At 37.7% G+C, this 24559-nt stretch overlaps 1 protein-coding gene and 1 long non-coding RNA gene across 27 annotated transcripts in view; one reads left to right on the top strand and one right to left on the bottom strand.

Moving 5' to 3' along the window:
- The window catches only part of Alms1 (ALMS1, centrosome and basal body associated protein), a 100359-nt gene that overhangs the window by 34420 nt on the left and 41380 nt on the right, over positions 1-24559 (bottom strand). For 14 of the 25 annotated variants that reach the window (XR_015685438.1, XR_015685441.1, XR_015685442.1 and 11 more), the window contains 4 exons: positions 14240-14469; positions 11941-12066; positions 5834-5980; positions 872-1006 (listed from right to left, as the gene is read on the bottom strand). Coding sequence is in view for 12 of the 25 variants with exons in the window: in XM_087656698.1 (XP_087512824.1) it covers positions 872-1006; positions 5834-5980; positions 11941-12066; positions 14240-14469 (638 nt within the window). In the remaining 13 variants the exon portion in view is untranslated. 25 annotated transcript variants of the gene reach the window in all.
- On the top strand, positions 344-14356 carry LOC120102325 (uncharacterized). Of its 2 annotated transcripts, XR_015686055.1 has the most exons (4): positions 344-1056; positions 2097-2247; positions 11578-11697; positions 14115-14356. It is a non-coding gene; the product is annotated as an uncharacterized LOC120102325 (long non-coding RNA). The 2 variants fall into 2 exon arrangements; XR_015686056.1 differs by lacking the exons at positions 11578-11697; positions 14115-14356 and having other exon boundaries at positions 967-1056; positions 2097-2572.

The raw sequence follows: 24559 nt of genomic DNA, 5'->3' as shown, positions 1-24559 counted from the left end.
GAGCCATATAGAAACGACTGACATAAACTACATGAGCTGAAACACCTAAATTTAGGGGAAAATTTAATAGTCTATCAGATGGAGAACTAATTTCTATAATAAGGAAAAGACAAAAATATATACAAGAAAAACAGTTCTAGACAATTCTCAGGATTATGGTAACCAAAACAAAAAATGAAAAACAAATTCAAAACCCACCAACTTTCCAAGACTTACATACATTTCGGTTGGAGAGTATAAGGAATGTTCCTTAATTATCTGATTGGCTAAAAAATATGACAAACAGCCAATCACTGGGAGGAAAGGAGGAGGCGGGTCTTCCGGGCAAGACAGGAAGAGGAGGGGAGGAAGAGGAGTTGCAGGAGACAGAGGAGGGCAGAGAGAAAGTGTTGGAAGGAAGGTGGAGCAGAAGCGCACGGCCTGGAGAAACTGCAAGTACCAGGGACTTAATAGCTGGGTAAGAAAGTGGGCTAGAGGCAGATCTGCCCAATACAGGCCGTGCAGTTTATAAATATACAACTGGGTTGTGTTTTCTTGCATGGGCTTAGTGGGGTTGGAGATTTAGCACAACAGGAGAGTATCTTGTGATGCTGAAATTACTGAAAAGGGAAAAGGCCAGTTAAGCCAATTTCTGACAATAAAATTACTTTGCATATTAAATTAAAAGTTCTCCAGAAATATCTTGAAGAGTTTCTAAAATGTTAACATTATCCATGCCAAAGTCTACAAAAACAGTCACTAGCAACCCTCATAGCAGGATGGGCAATAGGGACAGAGAGAGACATAGGAGTGCACACTGCTCCTTGTGACCTCCAAGCTTTTAAGGAGAACAGAGGCTATCAGAGCCTAAACTACTGGTTCAACTAACTACCTGCAAGGTCCTTCTCCTGGGATGGCATTTCTTCAGGTCCTGCCGTCTCGATCACAACTCTTCTACTGATGATCTCGTCTTGGTTTTCCTTATAGACATTCTTATCCCAAGTTACAGGCATTTGAACTGGGGCCTCTGGATAAGAGAACCATCAATCCCAGAGAGAAGATGAAAATAAACAAAAGGTAAGCAGCCATCCTATCCACCTACCCCTCCGACCATTATAAATGAGGAGAAAAAAGACATCTTAGGCTCTTTTGGAAAACTCTTAATATGAACCAGAAAGCTTGCCACATCTTTCTGGGCAACAGCAGTTTAAACAAACACTTTTTAAAATAAACACTTTAAAATTTACCAATAAGTCTGATGCAACCACAAAAATATGAATCAAATTATGTTTTTCAAAGTAAAAATATAGATTTAAACAACTCCTTGAAGCTCTTTGGCCTTTTCAAAGCTTCAGTTAACTTCAAGGCTAATTAATATATCATATAGTCAATAAAAATAATAACTAAATTTTATACATGGCATAATCTCATGCAGTTATAACTTTTAAACCTGGTCATATGTTCTCTCTTATCTCTTAAGTGCCTGTGTTTCTCAAAGAAATCAGAAAGTTAACAATGAAACAACAAAGAATCAACCTTGGCTTTATTTACTCATCCTTATTGCTATTACTTCAGTCCTAATTTTTTTCTCCTAGCTGTCTAACATTTTTCATATTTTAGACATATTAGGAGCCTAACAAGGTACTGACAACTTGGCTTAAAAATAAAATAATATATACATGACTCCCTTAGTAGCAGCCTTTGTACTGGACTTTAGTTTCTCTTAATCTCTTTAGCAAATTGCATTAATATTTAAAAGTACTACTAATGATAATTTATACTAATAATTCATCGTATCTTAAATATCTATTATATAAAATATGCATCACTATATGCCTTAAGAGCATGCCTTCTGTTAAATTTGACTGAGATTTAGCCATATTAATGTGAGTTTAATATATACACTATTCTTTATCAGTTCATCAACTGATCGACATATGGCTATTTCTGTATATTTTTTATACTAAAAAGCAATAGAGTGAACATTCCTGTAACATTTCCCATTGATTTTACAAGCTGAAAACATCTTTTTCTAAATCTATGTCTTGTCTTTTAATAGTTTATATCTTCTATGCACCAGGTTTTTCATGTTAGTAACTTCATCTTTGTCCCCACAGATCTCTATTTCATGGACTTGCTTAAGAAACTCTGGACTGAGGACTGGAGAAGTGGCTCAGTCTCTGGAGTGCTTGCCTGGCAGCATGTCTGAGTGACTGGGCTTGCTCTCCAGCCCGCCGACGTTGGGAGTGGTGGCACGTGCCTGCTGAGGTGGGGGGCTGGAGGCAGTTATGCTTTAGCCGCATTGCCAGTCTCAGTGAAAGGATGAAGCTGTGAATGGCCCCACAGTCATAAGGGCACGTAAACTCTAAGATGTTTCTCTTCTTATCACATACAACTATCATACATTCTTGTTCAGTGTTCAGATAGGATGTATCTGATTTCTTATTTATCTTATTTCTTTCTCTGTTATCAATTTTCTAAGAACTACTGATGCTCATCCTCAAGATTCAAGGATTGGCACACTATCTCTCTTAAGTTTCCACACTCATAAACTTGTTTCTGGGCCACACTCTGCTATACTCTTTCAATTTTGGAAAAAAAATTTATTTTTTGAGATTATAATATAATAACATTTTTCCCTTTCCTTTCCCTCTCACCAAACTCTCCTGGGTGGGTAGGTGGGTGGGTGTAAAGGTGTGTGTCTATTCCTGAATATATAAATATAGCCTGCTCATTCTTTTTTTTTTTTTTTTTTTTGGTTCTTTTTTTCGGAGCTGGGGACCGAACCCAGGGCCTGCGCTTCCTACGCAAGCGCTCTACCACTGAGCTAAATCCCCAACCCCTAGCCTGCTCATTCTTATGTTACTTGTATGTATATGTTTCCAGGGCGTACCAGTTGGTACTGGCTAACTAGCTGGTGTGCTCTTCTCTGCAGAAGACTATTTCTCCAGCCCTCAGCATTCCTCAGCTGGTTGTGGTTCTAAGGTTGAAGCCTTATAAGCTTTCCTTCCATGCTAATATGTCTACTTTTATTGTCTTTAGTACACCCATAGGTAAGTAGTTTTCATTCCGCATTAAGAAAATGTCTCTTTACCACAGAGGACATTATAGAAACCACAATTGATCAACGTACAGAGTTGTGTGGCTCAGTCCCCATTGATCTATCGATAACTCAACTCCTGCACCCAAGCCTCAGGGATCATTGCAGAAGACAAGGTGGAAGGATTGTAAGAGTCAAAGGACCAAGATGTTTGCTGAGAGGGTCAACCTCCTAGACATATCAGACACTACATCCTAAAGTCTTACCGACATGGCTGCCTCCTAAATGTGTTTAATCCCTTACAGATAATATTTAACAAACTACATATAGAGTTCTGATGACCCATACAGCAGGTTCTCTTATGAATCCAGACATTAATTTAATGACAAATGACAATTATTACTATTCTATAATTCTCTTAATTATGTAGGGCTTCCGTAATATATTTAAATATAATTTTAGAATTTTCTTTATGGTAGTCTTACATGTACTTTAGGCTCATTTGTAATAACCCTATTAGTTGCATATCTTTTTAAAAAAATTTTACTATCCTAGAAAACATTGCATAGAAATGCAGGAATTATCACCAATTATCAGACAATGTGTGTACAGCCTTCCCCAGGTCAAGAAATAAAATATAAATAGAGGCCGACACAGTCCCCATCCTTCCTTCCCAATTTTTTTCACACTTAATTTAAGATTCATACAGTCTGGGGGCTGGAGAAATGACTCTGAGGTTAAGAGCACTGGCTGCTCTTCTAGAGGGCCAGAGTTCAATTTGTGGCAACCATATGGTGACTCATAACCATCGATTACGAGATCTTGTGCCCTCTTCTGTCATGCAGGCATACATGCAGGGGAAATACATAATAAATAAATAAATCTTAAAGAAAAAAAGATTTGTACAATCTGAAGAGGAAACCAGAGTATATAATACCCAATTTTAAATAGAACAAATTCATCAGAGATGTCTGAACTTTGTATACACTGTTTGAAAAGTTTGTTACATTTGTTACATATATTTACTTTCTTCTCTGTGCCATTAAGTATTTGACACCACTACAAGTTATTTATTCTACTAAACAAATATTGGCCACATGGGTGGTTTCTAGTTTGGAACTATTACAAATAGGGCTTGAAGAATATGTGTGGGGCTAAAGGTATATCTCAGTGGTAGAGTGCATATTTACGCCTAATTGAGGCCCTAAATTCAAAACTCAGCAACACACAGTCAGGATACTAATTTACACTCTCACTAGCAGTGGATGAGTACTTAGTCTGCCCTTGTAACAGCATAGCACTTTTCATTTCAGACATTCTGAGCATAGAAAGCTACGGCTATCTTAATCTGTATTTCCAGATTATCAACAAAGTGAAAATTTATATACAATTATTTAGTATTACATAATCTCTTTTATAGAATTATCCAGTTCTTTTGCCAAATTTCTATTGCCTTGAGTGTCTTCTCCACACAATCTGTTCTTTACATCAGGATACCTTGTATAGAATGCATAATTTTCACTTCCACTCTGTGATTTGCTTATTTACTGTTCAAATTTTATAGAATTCTTTACTTTAACATACCTTATGTAACAATAGTTCTCTATATGGTTGCTGGTTTTACTTTTTGTTTTGTTTTGTAAAGAAAAATCCAGTTTAATGAAATTTTTCCTTTTCTAAGATTAAAAAGGCACACTCCTCCATTTTCTTATAGAAGATCTAGCTGTCTGTCCATCTACTTACTATTAACCTATGCTTCTATATTTTGGTCTGGGGTTTTTGGGAACAGCATATTGCTAGAACTAGTGGTTTTCCTGCAATTTTAAATATGTTGCACTTTTAGAAAATGACTGTCCTCGTAGCAATGAATAGCCTAGTAAGGGCACCTGTGGAAGGGGAAGCCCTTGGTCCTGCCAAGACTGAACCCCCAGTGAACGTGATTGTTGGGGGGAGGGCGGTAATGGGGGGAGGATGGGGAGGGGATAGAAGGGGAGGGGGAGGGGTTAGGGGGATGTTGGCCCGGAAACCAGGAAAGGGAATAACAATCGAAATGTAAATAAGAAATACCCAAGTTAATAAAGATGGGGGAAAAAGTAAAAAAAAAAAAAAGAAAGAAAGAAAGAAAGAAAGAAAGAAAGAAAGAAGGAAAGAAAGAAAAGAAAATGACTGTCCTCAACCTAAAGAAAAAAATTGAAAACTCGGCACTTTGAGCAGGCAGACCGGGTGTCTGAATGAAGCATCCGAGATGGATGGGGACTGAAGCAAACAGGAGAATGGATGTCCTGTATGTAGGAAACAGCCAGGGTTCCGCTGAAGGTGACTACTGTCATAGAGGAATGTATGCTAAAAGTTACCAGACATTCAGATTTTTTTTCCAACAAGCCCAAAATTTAATTTTCACAAGTTGGTACCAAAATATAAAATAAATTTAAATTTCAAAGATCATGTGAACTCTTAACTCCTTGTCAAATTCTGCCTAAAATTCCACTTTGTAACATCTAACAGAGATAAATCCATAAGAATTTTAATCAAGATGTTTTGCTAGTTAGTGTTCAAATAAGCTTGACTTAGTATTTCCTTTCAACAGGTAAACTACATTTTATTGATGTTGAAAATGAAGTTTACAGTTTTCCAACCTCTCTGAAGCACTTTAAATATTCTAACATTTTACTTCCCAGTGTCAATGTAATAGTAAAGGAGAAGGTTTCCATGACAAACAAGAAAATAGATAAATACAACAATATTCTCACTTCAGATACAAAGGTTCAAGAAACAAACTTGGAAACACACAAGGTCACTCATTACCTGCATTACCTTTCTGAGAGGGTTGTTTCCCCTTTGATGCAGCCCTCTTGCTATAGATCCCTTCTTTGTGCTTAATGTTTACAGTGGTGGAGAGGTCATCATCTCTTGTGCCTAGCACTTGAGGTGGAAAGTCTGGGGCAATAGCATCATTGGAGCCTACATAAAATTGAGAAAGAATTACAGTTAACACTAAAACAGTCTTGAAGTCAAGAAAGACATTTTCTTTTCTTAAACCATTTTCAGGAAAAGAGCACTATGACAAAAATGTTGTAGGCCAATTAGAAGGTGTAAATCAAACTGAAAATCAGAGACAGCAGAAATTACCAGGCAAGGAAGCAAATGACATAAGACATGACACAAAAAGTGGAACAATGATGGTTCAGAGGACAGTTGCCACCCAGGAAAGCTACTAAAAAGGAAAATGACTGCGGGATGTCTTCTGGCATGACCATGAAGGCAAGCAGACATGTCAGACGGTACTATACAAATGCACACAAGGCATGTATAAGATAACACACACTGTGGTCACGCTGGACAACAGGATATATTGAACAGGACTATTTAAACATAACCACAACACAGGGCATCCTAATCCAATACCATAAATTTTACTGTATGTGGAATGTAATGTCAGTCAAGATTATTTTTAATCATGGAGTAATCCATAAGCTTTGACTTAGAGCTCGTCATGTAACTCAGAGATAAGAGCATACATATATACCTAGTCTGTATGAGGCTCTGAGTTCAATCCCCAGAACCATAAAATTGAAAAGAGAAATTAAAAAAAGACAAAAACTGAAAGGAATAATTTACCCGACAAAGATCTGAAAGACTTAAACTTTAAATGTCTTTCAACATTCTTATATATACTGACAAGAGAAACTAACCTGTTATTCAAGTCATATCTGATAGGCAAAAACCATTTCTGGACATAGAAAGACTTACAATAACTACAGCTTATAATAACTAGAGAATTCTACCAGACAGTTTGTCTTTCTACCCCAGGATCCCACACCTTGCACATTTACTTAACTCCTAATATTGTGTAGTTAATATATATGTAATAGTAATTAATAATATGTATATGACAAGTTTCCCACCCACCCATGTAGAGCAAGTCTGTGGATGACCTGGATCTTCTCAGCTTACTTGGTTATCATTTTTTAGCCCTTGCCTCTCTGCCAAGTCCTATTACCCTTTCTTCTGCCAAGTGCCCAGTTCTCCTTCAGAACTGGGCCTTTACCCTTCCTAGATACATATGACTTCCAAGGAATGGGTCATAAAAAAATGCTTAAACCAGCCGTAATGGCATACGACTTTAATTCCAGCACTTGGAAGGCAGAGAAGCAAACGCGAGTTCGAAGCCAGTCTGGTCTACACAGTGAATTATAGGACAGACAGACACACACACACACACCCTGCAAGCAAGCTTATTACTGGCCAAGAGTTTCCTTTTTTTTTTTTTAATGCTTCAAATTCTAGCAGAAAAGGATAAAGGTAGTTATTATACCATTTTAATGGAAATTAGTGTCCTGTTCCTTCTTTATACATTTTAAGTTACTATATATTCTAACTCAACACAACTCTAATTGCTGGTCATTCTCACAAATCCTTTTTTATAGCAGAGCACATGTCAGGAGTAGCAACACAATCAGTCCGCTACCCTTTTCCCACAAGAGTGGTAACTATGTGACTTGGGCATGACAGAGTTAGAGTGGATGAGCAAGAGAATGAGTGGCAGCAGAGCTGAGAGGCTCTGGAGAGGAGTATAGACAAACGTGTGCACAACGGAGAGCATGTGCTTATTGTCCAGTACCTGTGTGGAGCTGGAATATGTGTGTGTGTGTGTGTGTGCGCGCGCGTGCGAGTGCCTGCCCACATGCTAAGTGTCATGCAAGCAAACTGAAACTTTCAGGAAATAGGATACCAAACAAACCAGCTTTTTTTTTTCTTTTTCTTTTTTTCGGAGCTGGGAACCGAACCGAGGGCCTTGCATTTGCTAGGCAAGCGCTCTACCTAGAGCTAAATCCCCAACTTTGCAAACCAGCTTTTAAAATAACAATTTTCACCAATCAGATGAAGAGTCAATCAGCCTAACTAGAGGAATAAAATAAGTCTCCTCTTTAACCCTTATAAGCAAAGTACCACGCTGACCAATCTGCTTCCCAGGTTCTGACGCCTGGCTCTTTGTTCCAGCTTATGAAAACCAACTGTCCTGCCATGCTCAGCAGAAGCATTTTTCTAAGCAATTCAATTCAGTCTTTGAACTGCATTTGTATAAACTATAAACACTTTAAAACAACCCAGAAGTTATTTTGTGGCTCAGACATAAAGGCTACTTGGAACATTAAGGCAAGAGTGTCACAGGTTCAAAGACTGTCTGGCTATAGAACAAGTTCAAAGCCATCTTAGGCAACTCGGTGAGATTCTGTCTGAAAAGAAAAAGTTAAAAAGAAAACCAAAAGCAGCGGAAGGTCTAGGGATATAGCTCAGTGGTTCAGGAACTGAAGCAAAGGCTCTCTTGTGCATGCTTGCTAAGGACTGTGCTACCTAGCACGGCACTTGACTGGAGCACGTTAACAACTTTAAGATTCACTAAGTCAAAGAACAAATAATGCAGCATGTATCCGAATGCGGTTGCTTGACAAAGCCCAAGTAACACTCTAAGTACACTCTGTGTTCACCTACTCATGCTGTCAGATATATAGAATCCACCTTTTCATCTATAAACATGGGTACACTGGTGACTGAGATCCTGTTTTTCTTTCTTTGAAGCAGAATTGCTCAGACATATGGTAAAGTCTGTGCTTACAGTTCTGAAAAAATTGCCAGGCTGTTTTCTACAATGACCAACCACTTACATTCCCATCAGTACAATCTTCTCAGGTTTCTTCACAGTCTCCATCAACACTTGTTTTATTTTTAAAGGAATTAGGAGTGATTCTAATATGTGTGCTGTGTGGCCTGTAATGGCTCTGGGTCATCCTTGCCTGTGATGACAGATAAAAAGTACCTTTTCATGTATTTGTAAACTAATGTGGATTTAGGTTCTGTGAGTGAGCATGTATACATCAGTTATTTGGTTTTTTGTTGTTTAAGTTGTGAGTTCTTCACATTTTTCTGGATATTAACTCCTTATCAGACATATATATGGTTTGGAAATATCTTCTCTTCTCTGTTACACATTGGTGAAACAGGCCTTGAATCCCAGAACTACAGGGGAAGAGGCAGAGGGATCTCTGTGAGGCTGAAGTGAGCTCCAGGTCAGCCACAGTGATATATTAAGACTCCCTAAAACAAAATACCCTCTAACTCTGTGAATTATCTTTTTCAGGATGGGATATCCTTTGGTATACAAACATTTTGAATTAATTTTCTATTTCTTCTTTGTTACCTAAATTTTGCATATCATGTTAGTTTATGAAATGATTTTAATTATCAAGCCTCAGTTTTTGTTTGTGTCTCTAAGGGAGTGGAGGTTAGGTAGGAGTCAAACCTAAGGCCTCATGCCTGCAGGATATACATCTATTACTAAGCCACGCCAGAACTCAATCACCAAGTCTTGAATAAAATAAAATCCCTTTAGTAGTTTTTTCCTGTTAAAGACAAAAATAAAATTAAATTAGCTTTTCTTAAGCTAATCATCCCAAAATATCTTCAATTTTGTTTGTTTCCCCTCCATTCCAACAATTTCGTACTGGCTACACAGACAAACACACACTGATCAACATCCTCCTCATCTGTCTTGAATGTGCAATTCTTTGATCTGATTCTTCCTTTGGGTAAGTTGTTAAGTAAACTTTTCAGGACTAGATCATTATACACATTAGTAAAAAGGTCTTTTTTAATGGCCATATTGTTTTATGAATATGCACTAAAGTAACAAATACATCATTTATATTCTTTCTCCACTAAATATATATCATTTTCAGCTCATTTGTGAATTTAGTATTTTAAGGAAAAAAAAGATAATCTTGTCCCAGTAACTAAACAATTTAAGCTTAGGAGCTGGAGAGATGGTTCAACAGTTAAAGGGCAGAGGCCAATCTTCTAAGACCTGGGTTCAATTTCCTGCGCCTGTATGGCAGCTCATAATTGTCTGAGGTTGCGTCCCAGGGGGTCTAGTGCTCTCTTACGGCCTTGAAGAACCCTGCATACACATGGTGCCCAAGCATTCAATAAACACTCATACACATAAAATAAAAAGTTTTAAATGTCTTAATCTTACAAGACAAGATTTACAAGCTTTGTAAACTAAGCTGTAGACCATGCACTCCAGCCTCTTGTTATTGATTTGTTAGGATTATAAAGATGGCTCAATCTACATGTCATGTTCTGTGTTTTGAGAGAAGAACACTTCCCTAATTAGACCCTGAATATTACTTCTGCTTACATTGTGCTGTCTACAAAGCAGTTCCTGGTTGGGAGCTAACTGTTTCTAACACATCTTATTTCCTTATGTTCCATTTTTGTTTTTCCGTTTCTTCAGTACTTTTTAGGCAGTTTCAAGTTGCCCACATCGCCAATTCAATTTCTTTCATGTTAATTTTAACCCTTTGTTTATATAAAAAGTATTTTAAAATGTGAAGTCAAATTTTACGTTTTATTTATTCCTGAACTCTCCTCTTAACACATTGAACTATTGGGCTGGAAAGATGGCTCAGTGGTTTAGAGCATTTGTTGTTCTTGCTGAGGGCCTGGGATTCACTGCCAGCACCCACATGGTGGTTCACAACCACCAGTTCCAGGGGATTAAACCCCCTCTGCTGGCCCCCTTAGGCACCAAACACACATGTAGTATATATGTACATATATACATGCAGGCAAAATACTCATACATATTTTTGGTTTTGGTGTTTTGTTTTGGTCTGTCTGCCTCTTTCTCCCATGTACTACCACCACCCAGCACTCATACACATTAAAAAAAATAAATAAAAACTGCCAGGCATGGTGGTGCATGCCTGTAATCCCAGTACTCTGGAGGCAGAGGAAGGCAGATCTCTGAGTTCGAGGCCAGCTAGGGCTACAAAGGAACCCTGTCTCAAAAACAAAAACAATTTAATTGAGATATTATTCACATAACATAAACGTGTTTGACTCAGAAGTATTTAATACACTCACAACCAACACTAGTATACCATTCTATAATTCTCATCACTCCACAAGGAATCCCTTACCATGTCCCCCATCACCTCACTGTCTGCACAGCTATCTCTGTTTCACACATTCCTTTCACATCAGCGCACAGATTACATAGCTGCTTGTGAGCGGCTTAAACTATTTATTGCTCACCTCTCCCATTAGGTTAGTGTATTTTAAACTGTCATTTCTCTGTACTGTTGCATATATGTTATTCATGTACAAACTGTCTCCTCTACCTGAACTTCATCTGTTGAGTTCCTCTACAAAATAAATTTGTGCTTTTCAAGTCGAAAATTATAAATATGCCCCCCTTCTAATAAATTCAATCTCTTTAGAATGTTCTCTAGCTGGTAAGAATGTTTTTATATTTTTCCTTAGTTCTTCACAAGTTGTTTTATTTAGATTACTAAACATATTTTAAATAGTTAAGAATTTGTGTAGTAAGTCCAATGTCTGGGATTCCTCAGGTACTTCTCTCCTGTGTATTTTGTGTTTTGTGTTTTTCCTTTATAATTTTTTGTTGCAAACTGGACACTTAAATAATTTAATATAGCAAAGGTGAAAGCCAGATTCTACTCCCACCTCAGGACTTATTGTTTTATGTTGTTTAGTAAGTTCTGAACCAGATGTGAAGACCACACTTGACTGCATATGGCCATGAAAGTTCCTACTGGATTAGTGTGGACGTGAGCGAATCCCTGTAAGAAGACTGCCTCAAACAACTGAAACCAGTAAGTCTTCACGTCTTTGACTCTGTGCTTATTCTAAAGGGGCTTTAACTCCTACACAGGCAGCTGTCAACTCAATTTTAGCCTTTTTTTTTTCTTACACAAAGTCTCAAATAACTCACTTATTATGAATCAGAGGTTGGTTAAGGCATGAAAACCTCCATATTTGACTAAAAGATTTCATAATCAACCAGCCAGTACACAGTGTTTCCAAAAATAAAATCTTGAATAATTTTTGCATAATACCTGAATGTGAGCTCTCAACAGTAGTATCTGATTTGGAATCCAGATATGACGGAACTGGTTTTAACAGTGGAACATAGTACATCTTCGAACTACCAGATGGCTTATATGGCAACAACACAGGCTGGGCTGAGAAGGTAAATATCAGAATTGTTAGTAAGAAAGCACTGACTCTCCAAATACACACCAAGTACTTTTCACCTGCCAGGCAGTGCTCACATTTCTTAAAATACATGAATGAGGGGCTGGAGAGATGGCTCAGTGGTTAAGAGCACTGACTGCTCTTCCTGAGGTCCTGAGTTCAAACCCAGTAACCACATGGTGGCTCACAACCATCTGTAATGAGATCCGATGCCCTCTTCTGGTGTGTCTGAAGACAGCTACAGTGTACTCATACAGAGTAAATAAATCTTTTTAAAAAAAATTGAATGAACTAAACATAAATTCATCTTTGCTTTCAACAGTAGACAGAATTCTAGAGATAGGAAATACATGGCAGTTAATTAAAATATACAAACAAGTTATCTAGTATTTTAATAAGTTCCAAGGTATATATGAAATTTAAAAAGACATCAGGGGTTGGGGATTTAGCTCAGTGGTAGAGCACTTGCCTTGCAAGCTCAAGGCCCTGGGTTCAGTCCTCAGCTCTGGAAAAAAAAAAGAACTCAACGAAAAAGACATCAAAGTAATTACAAAGCAAAAAATATAAGATCTGACTATTCAAAGATCATCAGACTTGGGGAAGGAGACGGTCAGTGGCTCTGCTCTTCCTGAGGTCCTGAGTTCAATTCCCAGCAACCACAAGGTGGCTCACAGTCGTCTGTAAGGGGATCCAATTCCCTCTTCTAATGTGTCTGTAGACAGCAACAGTATACTCATATAAATAAAAAAATAATTCTTTAAAAAAAAAAAAAGACCATCAGTTTGATGTAGACTCTATCCATGTTTTTCTTCTGTTTATACACTCGTTATCATAAAGTAAAAGTTTCAATTCAGTTTTTCTGTTTTATAATAATGAAACTATTCATACACAGAGCACTCAGATATAAATGTAGGAATAAATTCTTTTTTTCAGTTAGGTCTCCCTTCTTGTGCTTCTGCCACCACCATGAATGACAGCTACATGTTCTGGGAAAACACAAATTTTCCATAGCCTGACTCTCAGAAACAGGCACTTGGAGGCACACCTAAACTACTTTTGCTACCTGGGGCCAAACTCCAACAGGCTCTAAAGCCTGAGATGTGAAAACAAATGTTTGTTACTTTAAACTGCTGAAAATGCATGCACACCTGTGTGTGAGGGTGTGCATGGGTGGATATATATGTGGTAATGATACAAACTGGTCTGGATAGGACCTGGTACACACTAGGTATGCACACACACTATAGTTCGGCTACATCACCAGCATCCATTGGAGATTGTTTTTCTTTTCATGTATGTGGTTATGTGTACACATGTATGTTCTTGTTCAGATGTGTGGGGGTTCACATGTGTTCAAACAGCAGGATTAGTGGTCAACCTGAGTAGCAGGTGGTTGTTTCATAAGCAAGAAATACACTATTGCTATGCACAATTAAAGCCGTATTACTATAAACCAAATGCCAATAAGTTCATCTGCCTGTCTCAAAAACAGTTCTTACGTACTAACTATAATTTTACAAAAATCACTGGACTAAAGTCAGCCAGGCAGTCATAGCAGCATGAATTCCATATACTCTTATTAACTCTATTTAAAATAAATATGAGGGCTGGAGAGATGGCTCAGTGGTTAAGAGCACTGACTGCTCTTCCAGAGGTCCTGAGTTCAATTCCCAGCAACCACATGGTGGCTCACAACCATCTGTAATGGGATCTGATGCCCTCTTCTTGTGTGTCTGAAGCTACAGGGTACTTACATACATAAAATAAATAAATATATCTTTAAAAAAATAATTAATAAATAAATAAATATGAGGGCTGGAGAGATGGCTCAGTAGTTAAGAGCACTGACTGCTCTTCCAGAGGTCCTGAGTTCAATTTCCAACAACCACATGGTGGCTCATACCATCTGTAATGAGATCTGATACCCTCTTCTGGTGTGTGTGAAGACAGTTACAGTATACTTATATATAATAAACAAATCTTTTAAAAATTTTTAAAAAATATAATAAAGATGAAAATCCCATTCTTTTCACAGGTATAAAAGCAGAAACTGGATACGGTAATATTGTAGCATAACACTGATATTAAAAGTAGGTTTCATGATGAGAAAGACATTATTTTATTATTTTAAAAATAATTACATCAGTTGTAGCTTCTTACCGTCTTTGCCCTGAGAAGCTGTGATTTGCTGCCCTGAGGAAGAGGAGGCAAACCTGGATGGATTTTGGGTCGTGGGGTATGGAATGTCCTGTCCACGATCATCAGCATTAATAAAAATTTCAGATGAAAATGTCATCTTTTCTGGACTTTCTGTTGTTACCTGAGTGACTGCATCAGATGATAACATTCCAGAGGATGTAGTAAAGGGAGCCTTATTCTGTTCTTGTGAACTAACAACAAAAAAGACAAAACAGCTCATATCTTTGGCAAGAAATATTCAAGTAATTAGGCAATTGTACATATAGTGATCTCACATGTTAACAACCTCTTTCCATAGTCTCATTCGTTTTCTAAGATTCATAGTAAAAAGCAATCAAGCATGTTTATTATTTATTCCCAAATCGTTTTAATATATAATACTTTATGTAATTTAACTAAGGAAACAGTACTTCTTAGTTGAAATTAATAGACTCATTTATTTAATTTCACAATTACTATAAAACTATATTAAATGCCCAGAGGACACAAAGATAAACATGAAGTAAAGTCTTCCCATAAGGGAACCATAATGATGGAACCAGAAGTTCTAAAGGGTGTGTCTGTGTGTGTTTAATCAAGATTGTTGAGAATTCATGTTAAGTAAATGAATGATTGGGGGCTGGGGATTTAGCTCAGTGGTAGAGCGCTTGCCTAGCAAGTGCAAGGCCCTGGGTTCGGTCCCCAGCCCCGAAAAATAGAAAAGAAAAAGAAAAAAAGAAAAGTAAATGAATGATTGAATAAACAAGCATCTAGGAAGAAAGGCTAGTTTTGCTTAAGAAGAATTCCATAGACCATGAACATAGCTCTCACCAAAGAGGGGAAAGATAAGCCCAACTCCTAACCCCAAGTACAGGCTAGAATAGTGGCTAGACCTCAAGGAATATAGCCCAGAAAGTGAGAAACCCACCTACCTAGTGAGCAAAAATGACATCACATTATACTTGTGGGTGTAATCTCCCCTCTATCTGATGTAAGGGTAAATTTCTCTTGTGGTATTTCCACAAATTTAAAACTTCAGTCTGATCATGAGAAAACATCAAACTGGAATGGAGGCTCTATTCAGCAAATGTCTAGTAGTCCTCAAAATGGTCAAGCTCATTTACAAACAGGAAGGAAGGAAGGATTGCCATATCCCGCAGAAGGCCAAGAGATGCTTGCATTGTCATAGCAAAATCCACAGGCTGTGTGGCCTTCAAACAAAACTCACTGATTACCAGTCTGGGGGCTCAGAAAGCCAATGAAGCAGTGAGATTCGTTGTCTGGTGAAGACCTACTTTCTGGCCGTGCGTAGATGTTGCCATACTTCCATGATGGGAAAGGAGTCTTTGGATAAAGGCACTAATCTCATCCATGAGGCACACTCTCTCACAACCTAAATGCTTCTTTGAGGCCGGACTTTCAGACAACATCATACTGGGGATTAGAATTTAACATGTGACTTCTGGAGAAACTAAGTATTTAAACCACTACGTTCTGTTTCTGGTTCCCAAAATTCATGTCCACACATACATATATATTCATTCCATCTCACTAGTCTTAGCTCACTGCAGTAACAACTCTGAAGTTAAGTCCAGAGCGTCATCTAAGTACCATCTTCATCAGAGGCAGTCAATGTACAGTTTATATGCAGACAAACTGTTCTCCAACTGTGAGCCAATGACATAAAACACAGTATGTCTTCCAATAGGACATTCTCGTTCCAAAAGGGAGAGAGAGAAAATGAAATCTCAATCTTAAATCTCAAGAATGATCTGACCTCTGGTCGCTGTGACTCCGGCAGCCAATGCCTGTGGGGATTCTCCCAGTGGCCCTTCTCTCAGTGGCCCTCTAAATCACATCACCACAATGTTGCTACATAGCACATACATGGGGTCCTAGAGCCATGCCTGAGATGACAAAGGAGTGCAGTGACACAGAGTATAGGACAGAAGATCTGTGGGACAACATTGAGCAATAAACACAGATGCACAAAGATCTGAAATGTCTCCTTTGAAATTATGACCCCAAGTCCCTGCACTCTGGATCATCAGTGGGTAGGACACCAATAGTATCTGAAATGCCTTTGGATATATTTGTCAATATTCTTAGTGATAAGAACAGATCTGGCAGATCCATACTTACTCTATCAAATGGCCACTTGGCCATACTACTAGAGTTCTCTGCCAAACACACTTTCTCATTTTTATGATACAGAAATGTTAAATACTTTCCAATAAATAATATCTACTTCTATTCATATTAAAAATGTATCATTAAATCATTTCCTTCATTGCAGAAGAGGTGGTGGGAAAAATGTAAGAGCTGGGAATGGGGAGCAGGGCTCTGAAATATTCTTGGACCTAACAGGACCATTGCACTAAAAAACCATGGCACCTACACAAGACATGTACAGGTTCTAATGTGTCAGTATTATAGCACAGACAGAGAACAGGCCCACTCCTCGATGAGACGCTATTAGCAAGCAATTAGTAGCTGCTGACTGTGGAAGAGTTAACTTCCTTTCAAGGTGCAACCATTGCTAGTTAAGTTGCTAATGATCCGACTAATAACTGCACATGCGAAATAATAAAGTAAAATCAACATTTTTAAAAACTTATTTTTCTTATTCTATTTTAAAACCAACATCTAAGAAAAGCTAAGCTGTGCCTTCAACACTTTTCTTAGAGATTTCAGCTAAGTTCATCACTTACAAGTTTTCTCTTCCCAAAACCATTATGTCATCTAATGTTTTCCTAACTTACATATTGTTTTAAAATCTAGAGTCGATATATGAGAGAAAGTTAAATGCTTTATCTGTGACTCTGCATCTGGCATGCTTCAAACTTAGATCTCTACCTCTACTCATTTTCCTGCAAACGACTTAACTTCACATTTCTTCATGGCTGAATAGAACTCCATTGTTTATAGATAGTATATTTTCTTTATTCATTTATCTCCTGATGAACATCTAGTCTGATCCTGTGACCTGACTACTGTAGGTCGTGCAACAGTCAGCATAAATATGCAGTTTTCTTCAGTGGTAAGCTGCCTTAGCTCTTACATTTTTCCCAGGACTGGTAGAGGCACAGCATATGGCATCACAGCTTTGGTTTTGAGGAACTGCCACACCACCTTCCACACCAGCGGTCCTAAAATTTCTATCCCCACCAACACTGCTCCTTCCCCCTGCATCCCTGCCAGCCTTTGTTTGGTTTCTTGATTTCAGCTACTCTGACTAGAGTGAAATGGAATCTCAGCCTAGTTCTGATTTGCACTTCCTGATGGGTAAAATACCAAGTATTTTTCCATGTATTTATAGAGCATTTGTATTTACCATAGAAGCAACTAAACAAGATGTGAAATATTGGCAGGGTCCATGGAAGAGACAAAGGCCACTGATAAAATACGGATTAAAAACCAGGAAAACCTAGCTGCAACACACAAGTCCTGATTTCTTCATCCTGGCAAATATACTATGAAACTGTAACATAAGAAATAGGAGAAGCTGAGTGGTTGCTAGAAGGAATTCTACATGTATATTTTCTATAAATATAAAATTTTCAAAAATAAATTTAGCTACTTTTGGTGGTACTTTTCTGTAACTCCAAAAAAAGATAAAATTAAAAAAAAAAAAAGGAATAGTGTGTTGTATTAGAACAACATGAAGAATATATCCAAAACATAGAAAAACTATTAAAACTCTGTATGTGAATAACCATCCTATCTTAAGAGTGAAATGCTGTGAGTAATCATTTTATATAGCAACATAATAAGTCACCAATTCAACACTCCCATTCAACAGCTCAGTAAACTTAATGATATGCAGAAAGTGTTAATAGGCAGGAAAAAGTAGAAAAAAGGTAAATGAGTCAAAAAGTAAAAAGCCATTTCTTTGGTACTGGATAATATTATGTATACAAACAATAAAAAAATACTATATAACCTCAGAATAAAACTGACTTTTTAAATTGCCAGATATAAGATCAAAAAATACTTAAAAAATACTTAAAAATCCATTAAAATGTTTCTATCATAAGTTATAAATTTAAAATATAGATATATCATACATGACACTATAAGAGTATCAAATGCCTAATGAATATAATAAAAGATGTAAGAACTCTTAATATAGGAAGAAGCTTAAGGATGGCCTTAAAAACATCTCAGGTTTTAACTGTAGCTGGAGATCATTAATCCTACTAAAAAGGGTTTACTGTGTAGCGTTGACTATCCTAGAACTCGCTCTGTAGACCAGATTGGCCTCCAACTCACAGTGATTTGCCTGCCTCTGCCTCCCGAGTACTGGAATTAAAGATGTGCTCCACTAATCCTGGCTTTAGCTCTTTGAAAGTTTTTTTTTTTAACATTTTATTTTTATTTTATGTGCATTGGTGTATTGCCTGCATGTATGTCTGGGTGAGAATGTCAGATCTTAGAGTTACAAACCATTGTGAGCTGCCATGCTGGTACTGAGAATTGAAACCCAGGTCCTCTGAAAGAGCAGTCAGCTCTCTTAACCACTGAGCCATCTCTCCAGCCCTCTTTGAAAGTTACTCTGTAACTTAATATATAGGCCAAGTTGGCTTGGAAATTATAACAACCCTTCTTTGGCCTCAGCCTCCTAGATGCTGGGATTATGGGCCTGAGCCACCACATTCAGCTTCTCAGGACTATTTTTGTGCTTTCCTGTTACGCTGTGTTTATTTCAAATGAAAAGGAAAAAGCAAATCAGCATCAATAGCCAGGGCTCATGGCACACACCAATAAACCCAATATGTGAGGCAGGCTGATTACAAGTTTGAAGCAGGCCTGGACTATAAGAAAAGAGTCTATAAGAACAGAAAGAGACGAGGTGTGGTGCGCATCTTTAATTCCAGCGTTTAGAAGGGAGAAGCAGGCATATTTCTTTGAGTTCAAGGATTGTCTAAATAAAAAAGAGAGAAGAAATTAAAGATAAAAACAGTAAATCATAAACCACTCAGATAAGAAAGCATGATTCTGTATAGGTATAAATAATAAACTGAATTTGCTAAACACCAAGATATTTATATAATTTTAAAGAACGTCATAAAACATTTAACTACAGGGAGAAAAGAATAATAACAGTAGTAACAAGTAGCTGCTACTACCTTACTAAGTAATTCAAGCGATGGTTTTCAATCACAGGACAAATTAAAGCTATGTAACATGATATAATGATGAGAGTCAATATAATTCATCTACATAAAGTAACAGATAAGTAACCAAAAGAATCATAAGAAAACTCAAAGAGCATTTCACAAAATAATTGTTTTATAAAATCTAAAAAGTTTCAATAAGAAAATACTAAAGCCAGATGGGGCAGAGCACATCTTGAAATCTCGGAATTTGGGAGGCAGAGGCAGGCAGACCTTTGTGTTCCAGGCCAGCCTGATCTACACAGTGAGTTTCAGGATAGCCTGGGCTACATAAAGAGATCCAGTCTCAAAAACAAAAACAAAAAAAACAAAAAAACAAAAAAACAAAAAAACAAATAAAAACAAGAAACCACTGAAGAAATAGCTTCAAAGGAAAGGACTTTAAACATACATGATAACTAATACAACAAGTAATTTTGAATTATTTCTTTTACTGTAAAAGACACCAGAAGAAGAAAAGTCAGAATGACACTTGTAATAAACTTCAGTTTCAATTCCTGACCCGGATGTTTTCATTGTCACTATATAGACAACCTTTTAAGACAGAAAAACGTGTCCTATTTCATTATGGAGCATGTCAACTTCACAAAAGACTAAATACAAGGAGAACTTACAACTTTCCCCATAATGTTTAACTCAAATACACACACACACACACACACACACACACACACACACACACAGAGAGAGAGAGAGAGAGAGAGATATGGGGGGAGAGTAATGGGGGGAAGTAAAGGGAAGGACGGAATGAAAAACCATGCCTGGAAGTGTGCTCATATGTTATCATGTGATATGTTCCTATTGTATGTCGACTAACAAGCAGACAAATATAGCAAAGGGAAGCACAGCAATGACTCACGTGACCAGCTAAACTGGACTGCTCTCTACCCCACACAGCAACATCAGAACATGCAATCTTTTCAACCATAAACTGGTCAAAATAAAAACATCACAAAGCATTTTGAATGTTTAATAGTCGGTGAGGTCATTTTAAGTAACTGCTGTGACTGCAATGCAATCAAGACACACACAGCACCAGTCAATGGGGCAAAGAAAAACCTGAAAACCACAGTTAAGAACTCTAGGGCTGGAGAGACGGCTCAGCGGGTAAGAGCACCCACTGCCTTTCCTGAGGTCCTGAGTTCAATTCCCAGCAACCACATGGTGGCTCACAACCATCTGTAATGAGATCTGATGCCCTCTTCATAAAAAAAATAAATAAAAATGTAATAAAAAAGAATGCTAAAAATTAACAAAAAAAGTATAAATTACATTATTTACTCTAAAGAAGGTAAAAAACAAAAGATGCAAAATGTAAGACAAAAGAGTAGAAAATAATGAAAACCACTAAAGCGGCTTCCAAAACCCTTATTTTTAACTGTTAACAAGAATGACCTCAGAGAAAGATTACCAATATCAGAAAGGGGAGGAGGAGAGCTAATGCCACAATAGGATATCACATGTCAACTTAGAAAAAAAATTTAAAAAGCATTTTTCAAAACACCAGAAAAATATATAGTCATATTCATTAAACATTAGAACTAGTACTAACAACTACCCTGTCCTTGACAATGTCATTAATTCCAAATCTTCAGACTACCAACACTTTCATAAAGAATTCCAGTTCAATACTGGAAAGCTACTCACGAGTGAGTGTTTCTCCTGAGTACAGCTGTAAAGATCTTTAAATATCAGGTAACCACATCAGCAGAGGCTTCCATAAATTAAGAGTGCAGATGGCAAGCTCTACAACACCCACAATAATAAAGAGTTTCCCTCTGTTTCTGATGTTTGATCACCAATTTCCTTTTTATGACTTTCCCTTCTTTTCCACTTTGGGTCCTTAGCTGGACAGGTTGGCAGGAATGTCTATGCTTTCCAGTACGAAACGTAGGCCCTTCACAGTCATCTGCTCTAGCTATGAGCTCAATCCACTTCATTTGCTTTGTGCATGCTAGCCCAGATCTGCTTACAGACAGATCTCCCTGAAAATGTTTGTGTGAATGAGAAATCTCCTTTGATGTTCTCTTGGTGTGAAGAAAACAATACTATGAATCTATCTCATTTCTGCCAAGGTAGCCAATCAACCATGAAAAAAAAAAAATTAAAGATGTCTATAAAGGATGAGACAGTTCAGTGGTTAAACACCTACTGCCTAGCCAGAGGACCCAGATTAGTTCACAGCACCTACACGGTGAGTCACAACCATCTGTAACTCCAGGTCTGGGGGATCCAGCATCTTCTTCTGGCCTCTGTGTGCACTGTACACATATGGTATACATACACACATGCAGGTATAGACATATATACATACATGCATGCATACATACATGACAAAATAATAAAATTTTTAATTAAAAAAATGTCTTTAAGACAGTTAAAGGTCTAAAGACAGTTAAGGAGGTCAGCATTTGGATGTAGAATGCCCCCAAGGTGGTTCCTAGCCGTAGAGGATGGCCACTGTTTTCGGAGGCTGCAGACCCTTTAGAAGGTGGTGCATCACTAGTGGAAGTGGATTGCTAGGGAGCAGGCACTGGCAATTGTAACCAGCCCTACTTCCAGCCCTAGTCTCTCTTCTCTCTGGCCTGCTGAGATGTAACAATTCCCATCACATCCTGCCATCATAATTTTTGCCACTTCCGTCACTGTGCCTTCCCCACCATGATGAACTGTATATTCCCAACCCAGCCAAGAGAACCCTCTATCCCCGACATTCCTCTGAAGGAAGTATTGCTCCTCTTCCGTTCATTTATTCCTCTTCTTAATGATTTACACCAGCATAGACTCAGTAATAGCTCTTTCACACTTTAAGATGTAATTTGGTGCTTAAATTACTCAGTTTCTGAGATCAGTGATTTCAGAGTTTTGCCCCACTCCTACTCCAGCCCAGAATCAGCCAGTTCTCTAAAGGACTCTCCTGTTTTTATGTAGGGAGCATAGGATTTCAACTGTTTACAAACCCTGATGTAAGCTCCAGATCTGCTGAGCTATTACTGTATGTCATTGCTCGTAATCCTTTTCACTTACTTCAGCTAATACAAATGGTACCGATAGGTTAGACTGGCTGGCCAACAAGCCTCGAGAATCTCCCCCCTCCCCCTCCCCCGCCCCCCCCTCGCTGCAACCACAATGCTGGGATTACGCATCACATGACTCCGCATGCCCACCCTGACCTCTGACTTTTTCTAGGTCAAGGGTACTAGCAATCACACTCAGGTCCTCATGCTTTCAAGGCAAACACCTTTTCAGCAGCACTGCCTCCCTATAGACCAAAATTTTTTTCCTCTAATTTTCAAGGTTTAAAACCTAGGAATTGAGTTAATGAGATTTGTAAGTTTAAAGTGTAAACATGAAGCTTAGCATTTACTAAATTCTCAATAAGTAGCATCTCTATTAGTTCATACTTACAATAATTTATTTTCTTGTTTACAGCTTTATCTCAATTTTAAAGAAACTCAGCTCCAATAAGTTGGCATTTAAACCTTGAAGGGAATAATGAATGCTGTCCACAAATCTGTTATACTTTTAACTTCTAAATATTAAAGTAAAGTCCATCACTTCATATGATATATAATACTCAAGAGAGAAGTTGACACTTTCAATTTCTTACCGAAGTCCAGTTCTTAATTACATCAGCTTTGTAAAGGACCTTTCAACTTCTCAGCACTTTCCTTCACAACTCCCAACAATGTCAAAGATACTAAATTATTTGTCCAAAATTGTGGATGAAAGAAAGTTACAAGTAGTGTTCAAGAATGTGTAAAACACACACACACACACACACACACACACACACACACACACACACACACACACGATGCGGGAAACGAAGTTCTTGCCTTGTTAAGATGAACTGCTGCTGAACAATTCTCCTCCTACCAACATCATTTGGCATAAGAGACACTGTTAGTGTCTTGGTTTTCCAGCCAATCAGGGAATCAGGATGTCGTGAAGACTAAATGAAACTGTGTATCAATGTTATTCATGACTGTAGATTTTGAAAAAAACACTTCTTCCTCCTTCCCAAACCCTGGGCTTTCCATTGTAGTATGCTACCTTCTCAACCATTTTCATACAGGTAATTCTTTCTCATTAGCCATAAAAGACTTATAAAGGTAAAACTAAACCAGCGATGAGTTACTAATGACAAGTATAATTAGCCTGTTCATGAATTAACCTGTTCATGAATTTAGTTTCCATTCCTGTAACACGAGGTAAGGGAGGCTTCTCATCTAGGAACATCATAATCATATGCATAACTGCTGGGCTGGCTAAAGTGCTTATATGCCAGGATAACACTCAATGCTATAAAGTTATGGGGCTTTAAAAGAAATCTCTTGTAAATACAAAATATAATAGAGAAATCATGAGCTAGAAAAGAGAGAAATATATGCAGAGTATGCAAGCAAAAATATGGTTAAGCATGACTGAACTTAACTGGATTGAGAAATGACTGGATGTGTTTGAGGGTATTTGCAGAGTTAATTATATCATGACAACTCTGATCTAAGAATAGCTTAAATTGGGGTTGGGGATTTAGCTCAGTGGTAGAGCGCTTACCTAGGAAGCGCAAGGCCCTGGGTTCGGTCCCCAGCTCCGAAAAAAAGAACCAAAAAAAAAAAAAAAATAGCTTAAATTACTGATAGATTCAAAATATAAAGAGACTACTGGGATGTAGAATTGATCAAGGTGGGAAATAGCTGGGAGAAATTAGATTACTGGGGGTATTTGAGGCTCCTCCACCTCATCCTCTTGTAGCCATGATATGATATTGAAGAAAACAAACATCAGTTGACCTCTTTCCACACTTAAGTTGCAAGCTCCCAGGAACTTCAGTATATCTCCAATATAAAAATAAGTAGTCATTGTACCGTGGGCTGACCAAACTTTTCAGTTTCCAATTTCTTACATTTGATGTCAAATCTTACAAAAAGTCCTTCCCATGTTACTTCACATTTCACATTTACATCACCTTCACAGGTTCCCTTACTTACACACCTCTTAAGACCGCTGTCAGACCAGTTAGATCCAATCTCCTACAAAGAAATGACACTGCCCTCCCCCAACCCCAAAGTCTTTCCATTTGCTTAACTGTTTAAAATCCTTTGTTACAAATCCCATCAGT

The sequence above is a fragment of the Rattus norvegicus genome, chromosome 4, assembly GCF_021556685.1.
Source record: "Rattus norvegicus strain SHRSP/BbbUtx chromosome 4, alternate assembly SHRSP_T2T, whole genome shotgun sequence".
NCBI lineage: Eukaryota > Metazoa > Chordata > Mammalia > Rodentia > Muridae > Rattus > Rattus norvegicus.
This window is presented reverse-complemented; position numbering and strand designations above follow the sequence as displayed.